We start from the raw sequence: 8,218 nt of genomic DNA on the forward strand, positions 1-8,218 counted from the left end.
AGCACCAGGGGACACTGGGGACACCAGGGGACATTGGCAGGTGCCCATCACCAGCCCCTCCCCACCCCTCAGGTGCTGAGGAAGCCACCCCCAACACAGCCAACCCGTCCCTGGAAGAGTGTGGGGGTGTCCGGCATGGTGGGGGATAGTGGGCACAGCAAGCAGGTACCCCCAAACCTGTCTGCTTTGCCGCCAGAATGGTTGCTGCCAGGGCACTGGCACAGGCTAGTCATACTGGGAAGGTGTCCCAGGAGCTGATCAGATGCCCTGGGGTGGGTATAGTCACCCCCCTGGGGCACAGGGGTACAGAGGGGCTGTGGGTCACCTACCAGCCTGTCCCTGGGCAGTGGCAGTGAGGACGAGCAGGACCACGAGTGAGAGGGGCTGCGAGACCCCCGGCATTTTAGGGTGGAAGCTGGCAGAGGGCTGGGGCACAGCCAGATCCTGCACCCCAAGGTGGGCTCCTCTCCCACGCCACTCTGGCACTGACTGCGCCGCTGCTCTCTGCCCCCAGGGCCAACAGGCAGCTTTTATTGGGCTCAAGAGGACAAGTGCTGCCAAGTGCCATGGCAACGTGGCTCCTGTAACCCTTGGGAGGTGGCACCTCTGCCCGTGGCTCAGGTACCAGCACCCAGCAGCCACCACCTCGGGGATCACAGTGGCAGCCCCGTGTGCTCGTGGCTGGGGTCCACTCCCTGGGTGAGTGCATGGATGGGGGAGGGAGGGACGCACAGATGGATTGGGGGGGGTGGTGAGTGGATGGACGGATGGACGGATGGACGGACGGGTGGATGGATGGATGGATGGATGGATGGATGGATGGATGGATGGATGGATGGATGGATGGATGGATGGATGGATGGATGGATGGATGGGCAGACAGATGGACAGACATGCAGAAGAGTGCCCACCCCTCCTGCTACCCCATCCCAGTCTCTTCCCTCTGCCCATGGGGCACTGCACCCCTGTCCCTGCTGGGGCAGATCCAGGCCAGTGTCCCACCCCCACAGACATGGTCCCCACCCTGTCATGTCCTGGAAGCAGAGCGGGGAGATGGACAGTGCCAGACCACCTCCCAGCTCTCATCCCAGCTGGGCCCCAGATGCAGCGGCTGGTGCCAGCAGGACCCTGTCACATGCCCAGGGGAGTGCCTGGGTAGCATGAAGAGATAAATATTAACGGTGTTATCAGTGAGAGCTTGGCATGGCAAGCTGTTCCACTCTGCCTCACAGCCCCCACCTGCCGGGGCACAGGGAAAACTGAGGCACGGGGTGGCTGGTGGCACCCCAGGGCTGCACCGTGGGCTTCAGCAGGGCCACCCAGCCCATGGCGATTCCTCAAGGGGTGAAGAAGGAGCCTGGGGACATGGGGACAGGGTCCCCACTGGAGGGATGGGGGGGTGTCCAGCCCCAGGCTGGGTTTAAGGCAGAGAATGGGGGTCCATACAGTGCATCCCCCATCCCCAGTGCCCCCACCCAGAACCCAAGTGGTGCCCATGGGTGCTTTTCCCCCCACAACTGGCTGTGGGTGCCACAGAGCTCTGCCCTCCTGCGGGGGGGCCATGGCCTGGCAGTGTCAAGGCACCCAGGGGTCCATCAGGAGCAAATCCAACCTCAGCTGTTGGTCTGTCCCTTCCTGCACGTCAGCACATGGTTGCACTGACATAGGTCTCCCCGTAGGCGTGTGTGTGTGTGTGCGTGTGTGCGCATGTGCCCACGACTGTGCCCCCGGCCCCCACACGTGTCTGGGGTGTTCCCTCCTGCCAGGGGTTTGTACCCCCAAGCACCCACCCTTCCACACCCACTTTTCCATGCGTGTACACCCACATGTCTGTTCCTCCCTCCCCACACACCCGGGCCCAGGGGCCAGCACAGCTCCGCTGAGGGATGCTGCTGTCCCCAGAGGAAGGTCGAGGTGTCCCAGCCCTGCCACCTCCCTGTGCCCACACCTGGCTAAGGGGCAAGCGAGCGGGGCTGGAGCAGGCTGCTTTATTGGGGGTCAGCAAGAGCAGCCCCGAGAGAAGCGTGTGGGGTTGTGCTGAGGACGGGTGAAGCCACGTGCCAGCACCAGGCAGCATTACCCCTGCACCCCAGTCAGGGGCCAGGGGCCGTGCTGTGACCCAGTGGCCAGGCATGGCTGAGAGGTCCTGGGGGTGGTGGGGCCAAGTCCCCCGGCCCTAGAAAAACCTTTTCTTGGGGGTGTCAGCGAAAGTGATGGAGCTGCGTGGGGCAGCGGTGAGCAGCCCCAGCGGGATGTCCATGCCAGGCAGGGCACTGGTGCCTTCACGCTCCGGTTTAACCTCTGCCAGCACCCTGTCCTCCTCCTCCTCCTCCAGCCACTCCACCTCCGGCACGGTCCCCTTAGCCATCACCACCTTCTCCTCCTCCGGCTTGGGCCCAAACGCCCAGTCTGTGGGGGCAGACACAGAGCCATCAGCAGCGCATCCCCGCCACGGCAAAGCCTCCAGGTTTGGGGAACACCCCTTGCTCCCCACCCAGACCCATAAGGAGCCCCAGAGCTCAGCCCTGCTCTGGGCAGCACTCACCAGCAAAGTCGTGCATCAGGTCCTTGATGAGGTGCCCCATGATGGCGTATACCACCAGCAGCACCAGGGTGGCTCCCATCATCAGGTAAACGACATAGCGGGGCAGTCGGATGCTGTCCAGGGCGGGGGGCTTGTAGTCCACATACAGCACCCCGTCCTCCTCGGGGGGATACTGCAGCAAGTGCCGTGACCCCAACGCCTCCCCGGTGCCAGGGAGTGGGGTGCCCCCTGCCAGGGCCATTGCCAGCTCCCCCCAAACCCAAAGCCTGTGCCACAGAGGGGGCTGCAGGGGAGAAGTGGCATCAGGGTCTGTGAAGCTCCTCGGTGGCAGCAGCTCACGGGGACAGCGGGGTTCCCATGCCCAGTGGCAGTGCCACTCGCCCTCCGTGTGACAGGGAGCCGCTCACCCGCTGCCACCAAAGGACAGAGCATCCACGGGAAGGAGCTTAGCACCTGCTAATCCGGGCACAGCCCTGCAGGCTCAGCCTGGGGGGTGACCAGCAGGCTCTGACATGGCTCAGGGTCCCAAGAATCTACCCCTCTGACAGCACCATAGGTACCTCCACCCTTCCAGATGTAGGGAATCCTCTGCAGCTGGAGAAAGCCCAAAGGCAGGGATGGGGAGGGACACCCTGAGGCCTCCCCCGCTCCCCTGTGCTTGGTTAAATCCCTCGGCAAGTCCCAGATCCCCTGAGCAGATGGCGTGAAATCCCGGCAGCAGTGCCCTGTCCTGGAGGACACAGCGCCCTCCGAGCAGGGAGGGGATGGGCGGAGGGGATAGCCGCTGCAGCCCCATGCCGGGGGGGGAGGCCCCACGGGGCCCCGTTTGCTGCGCAGAGTCCGGCTGCAGCCAAGCGGCCCACAGCGAGGGGCTGTCACTGCCCAGAGCTTCGCCTCGGCTGCTGCGTGTGGCACCCTGGTGCCCAGTGTTGCTCCTCCGGCACGGAGCAGCCTGCAGAGGGGTGCAGGGTCCAGGCATCGCCCAAAAGCGATGTGCTCTGCACCAGAAGGGTGCAGGGTTTGGCCTCGACCAGCAGCAGCCTTGAAAAAAAAAACCAACCAACCTGAACGTTTCCCAGGGCAGGCGAGCCAGGGGAAGGATGAAGGTGCCCACAATGGCTCGGTGCCAAGTCAGGGCTCAACACCCAAGTTCTCCTCCACCCAGGTCACCTCAGCAAGATCCTGGCTGCAAACACACCAGTTTTGTTCCAATTTGGGTTTAAAAGGCATTTGAGGGAGCGGAGGCAAATGCCAGCAGAGAGAGATTTGCAAGCAAGCCTGCATGGTCCGAGTGAACTACCTGTGAAAACGCTGAAGAACTGTGGAGAGGAAGGGCTGGAGCAGTCCGAGAGATAAGCAGGGGCAAACCCACGGGCACACACCGGGGAGCCCGCAGGCAGCGTGCCCAGGCCCACATGGCAGCAAGGGCCAGGCGCGGAGCGGGCAGCTGCCTCACACCGATAACATCGCAAGGGGGAATGGCACATCCCACCGCCCCGCCCCACCGCCCGCAGGGGACACACATGGGTGCAGACACCCTAAAGCTTGGCGGTGGGTGCTGCCTGGGTCCTGCCTGGGAGCCAGGGGCTACAGAGGATGACGGGAGGGCAAGAAGCCCCCTAACAGCTGCTGAACGTGTGAAAACATCAAGTCTTTGTCTCCAGTGCTGAGGAACAGAGGATCGGTGGCCCTGCTCCTCTGCATCACACACAAACCACCCCCCATCCACAGCAGCTGGGCAGATGTGTCTGCGTTTCAGTAAGCATGTACAGACCAAAATCAATCATGTCTCCAGTAAAACCCCATTCCGTGGCACCCTGAACTGGGCCAGACTGGGCTGGGGCTCCCCGCTCTAGCTGCGTCCCCAAGCACCAGAGCCCCGTGGATGCCGAGGCGCCTGCAGCAGCAGCTTTAGGGACTAAGAGGATTGAGCCTGGAAGCAACTCACAGGGAGACTTGGGTGAAGGGGGAAAGCCCTGTCAGCAGGATGCCAGTCCCCGGGGTGCAGGGGGACTCCACTGGCCCCCCCGCCAGGCAGCACCGTGGGGGCTCCTGGGCAGCCCATGGGCAAGGTCTGACCCCCTCTCCAGACCTGCTAGGGAGGGGGGGGGGGAAGAGGGGCTTACCCCATGCCATCCGGGACCCCACCCCATGCTCTCTGCTCCCATTACAGTTTGACTTAAGTTTTTTCCAACCTAAATGATTCTGTTCTATGATTCTATCACGGCAGCCCCAGGGTTCCTTGCTGAGGCCCGACACAGAGGAGCTGGGTGCATCCCACATCTGGGCAAGGATTAAATCACAACTCAACTCACGCAGGAGCTCTCCCCCCCAGCTTTATTCCCTGGCAGCCCCCCGTGCCCACACTGAGCTGCCTGGGGGTTTGGGTGCTGGGTGACGGCAGCAGACACCAGCCTCAGCCCTCCCAGGTCTGGTTAAATGCAGGGGAAAGTCTGGACAGGCCCTGCCTCACCCTGTAAGCCCTAATGGCAGCGCCGTTCCCTGCAGAAAGCAGCAGTGCAGCCAAATCTTCCAAACTTTGCCATGAAACAACCCCCATCCCAGGGCAAAGGCTGCCGCAAGCACAGCCCTGGCTTGCCCCAACAGGAGAGGCCAAACCCACAGCAGCTCCTCCACCACAAAGGCAAGGAGGGACCCGACTCAGCACCAGTACGAAGGGCGATTTCAAGGCATCGCACTGCTACAACCTATGAGAGTGGGTGCCCAAAGCCAGACCTGACCCTCTCAGCAGAGCTAAGGCAGGGAGAGTGGAGCTGTTTCACACTGAACCGCGGCAGCAGCACAAGCCCGGAGCAGCCCCAGGCCCTGCACAGCCACAACAGGCTCCGACGTGCAGAGCAGAGCCCACCAGATCCAAGCCCTGAGCCAGGCTGCGGGCAGACAGTGCTGATCCTGGCAGGGAAAAAGGGGCAGATCCAGGAAACAGGGGGTGGCGGGGCAGGGGGCAAGTAGCAGCTCAGCCTGGATTTGGAGGGAGAAAGTGGCTGTAATTGTGCCAGAGAGAAAATCCAGTTCCACCTCCATCACAGCAAGGCACAGATCCACATCAATGGAGGCAGCTGTGAAAACGCAGTGGGCCGGGGCGGGGGGGAGGCAGCCCACCCAGTCCGGCCCCCCATTCAAGCTGGGGCTCAGGTGGAGGCCTGCAGCTTGCAGAGCCCATCGGCGTACTGGAACTGGGCGCTGTTCTCATACTCGTACATATCCAGCGCCACCTCGCAGCTCTCCCGCACCACCCGCTCCTCGTCGTGGGTGAAGGCGCGCAGGGTCTCCAGGCAGGAGGGGCGGGCGATGGAGCCCAGGGCCTCGGCACACTCATGGCGCACCATGGGGCTCTCGGTGCGGCTGCGCAGCGCAGCCGTCAGCTGCGGGACACAGGCCTCATCCTGCATCTGGCCCAGCACGTACCCAATCTCATGGCGGAAGAGCGCGCTGCCGCAGCGCAGTCCTGCGGGGAGGAGGCGACAGTGAGCTGCCACTGCTCCCCGAGCGCCCGGGGAGGCTTGGAAAGAACCCCCCACCCAAAAGCTGGGGGACGCTGTGGGGGCTTTTGGGGAAGGGCTGTCCCACCCTGCTCCCCGACCCTGCACAGCCCCAGCAGCGTAGGGACACACTCCCATGACAACACCCTCAGATGCCGCGGGGAGCCTGCACTGCCCGTGGGACCCCTGCGCCGCCAGGCTGAGGCAGACTGGCATCACAGCCACAGCCTCGAGGCCTCCCGTGCCGCAGGACTGAGCAGCCATAGCAGGAGCTGACAGATCCCCGCACACCTCATCTCACAGTGCAGACGCGCCCTCAGCTCGTCCCAGGTGGCTGGAAAGCTGCCGCCTCCTTCCCTTGGGCTGGGGAGTGGGTCCAAACAGTTCCCGGGCTGTGCTCTGCCCCATCCCCACTCAGGAGACATTCACTCCCATCTCCAGAGCTATTCCCAAGCTGCAGGGTGAGGCTGGCAGCCTCTGACTTTCCAGAATGGGAGAGCAAGACTACGACACCCTGGGGCCAAGTCCCACCTGGTCAGATCAGTTGGTCCCAAGCCAACATTACAGACTGTGCCCTCTCCCCGCCTCTACCCACAGAGAAAGGGGGCCTGGAGGACAGCAAGAGAGGTGTGAAATACCAGAAAGCACAAAGCACTTTGAGATGTGGCTTCTGCAAGCAAGCAGGGGGACACCAGCTCTAGAAACAAATGTGTGAAGAGCCTAAGAGGAGCCCTGCAGCTCTGGCAGCCCTGGATTTGGGAAGGGCCAATCCTGGATTAACCTACACAGATTTACAGCAAGGAGACTGCAGGCAGCCTCATGCTGGCCCTTACCGTCTGCCAGCGCCAGCACAGCAGCCTGGCCCCCGAGGTTTCGCAGGGCAAACATGGCCCTGTAGCGGTCGAATAGGGTGTGGGACTCATCCAGGAGGGTTTCACGGAGTTTGGCGACATCCGTCTCCTCAGCAGGAGGAGCAGGATCCACAGAGAGGTAGGGGCTGGCATTCGGCTCCTGCTTGTTCTCCTGCAGCCACTCCAGCCTCTTCACTGCCAGCTGACATGTCTCTGCCACCTGCAGGGACAGGGACACAGCCCTGGCTGCGGGACAGAGCTCCCCGATGGCAGCTGGGCACCAGCACACAGCAGGATGCCACTCCTGGTGTTACTGTCCCCAGCCAAGGGCTGCCCAGGAGACCTGCCTCACTCTCCTGGAGCAGCAGCGCTGCACCCCACAGGAAATGACCCCCCAGCGAACCTCACCTCAACCACGGGATCACTTGAATAGCGTTTCAGAATATCCAGCACATCGGGATTCCCAATCGCACCCAGGGCTTCACCTGAAGGAAGGACATGGGAAGAAAGTGTCAGGATGTTATCAAGGACACCCTGCTGTGTCCTCCAGCAAAGCCTGGCCCTGCTCTGAAGTGGTGACACAGGCCTGACTCTGACCGATCCTAAATGAGCCAGCCTGGCAAATAAACAAGGCAGGAGCCAGCCTGGCCAGCAGGAAGGGGAAAGCTTGGCCAACCCGTCCAGTTGGGACTGGCTAGGGGATGTGGTGAGGTGGTTACATGCCTCAAGGTTTTCCAAGCCATGACGCCCAAGCTGGATCAGGCCATTATGGGGGGAAGCACCTACAAGTCCCAGCTGCAGGCTGGACCCCTCTGCTGCACCCACAGCTACAGGAGCTGCTATCATACCTGCCTCGTGCCTGACCATGGGCTCCTGGCTGGTGTCCTCCAGCACCCGGATGAGCACAGGGATGGCCGCCTCATCCCGCATCTGGCCCAGGCAGTAGGCCAGCTCGTGCTTCAGCAGCGCGGAGCCATCCCCAAAGGCCCGGCTGATCCAGTCCACAGCCGCGCGGCCGCCCAGGTTACGCAGGGTGAAAAGGGCCCGAAACCGGGCGGGCAGGGGCTGGGCTGCGTCCACCAGCGTCTGGCCGATGGCCTCCACCTCCTCCTCTATCCCCATGGCTCCGGCAGAAGCTGGGGGGCAGGATCCGGTCGTACGCAGGCCTCTGGCAGGGCTTCTCCCAGTCACGCTCCTGCACACGGGGAAGGCAGTCAGGGGGGGCCCTGGGACCAGCTCCCCCCTCAAACACCGGTCCCTCAACCCGGGGCAGAGAAGGCAGCGGCCCGGCAGCCGCCGCGGCGGTGAAGGGGGCGCCG

General features: G+C 63.1%; 1 protein-coding gene across 1 annotated transcript; it reads right to left on the reverse strand.

Annotated features, from left to right (window-relative positions):
• Window positions 1-1,972: 1,972 nt before the first annotated feature.
• On the reverse strand, window positions 1,973-8,187 carry DOHH (deoxyhypusine hydroxylase). Its single transcript, XM_026865231.1, has 5 exons — window positions 7,748-8,187; window positions 7,308-7,384; window positions 6,882-7,119; window positions 2,546-6,014; window positions 1,973-2,409 (listed from the first exon to the last, which is right to left on the reverse strand). The coding sequence occupies exons 1-4, from the start codon at window positions 8,019-8,021 to the stop codon at window positions 5,698-5,700; spliced, it is 906 nt and encodes a 301-aa protein (XP_026721032.1). The 5' UTR covers window positions 8,022-8,187; the 3' UTR covers window positions 1,973-2,409; window positions 2,546-5,697.
• Between the last annotated feature and the right edge of the window lie 31 nt (window positions 8,188-8,218).

This window comes from Athene cunicularia (genome assembly GCF_003259725.1).
Source record: "Athene cunicularia isolate RWA chromosome 28 unlocalized genomic scaffold, athCun1 chr28_part2, whole genome shotgun sequence".
Lineage (NCBI taxonomy): Eukaryota > Metazoa > Chordata > Aves > Strigiformes > Strigidae > Athene > Athene cunicularia.

Bases quoted from the DNA above. Each gene is read 5' to 3' on its own strand.
- DOHH (XM_026865231.1), bottom strand. From the start codon at position 8,021: ATGGGGATAGAGGAGGAGGTGGAGGCCATCGGCCAGACGCTGGTGGAC. The intron at 7,120-7,307 runs GTGAGGTTCGCT...CTGTCCCTGCAG, and splicing joins CAAGTGATCCCGTGGTTGAG to GTGGCAGAGACATGTCAGCT. The intron at 6,015-6,881 runs GTAAGGGCCAGC...TCCTCCCCGCAG, and splicing joins TGTGCTGGCGCTGGCAGACG to GACTGCGCTGCGGCAGCGCG.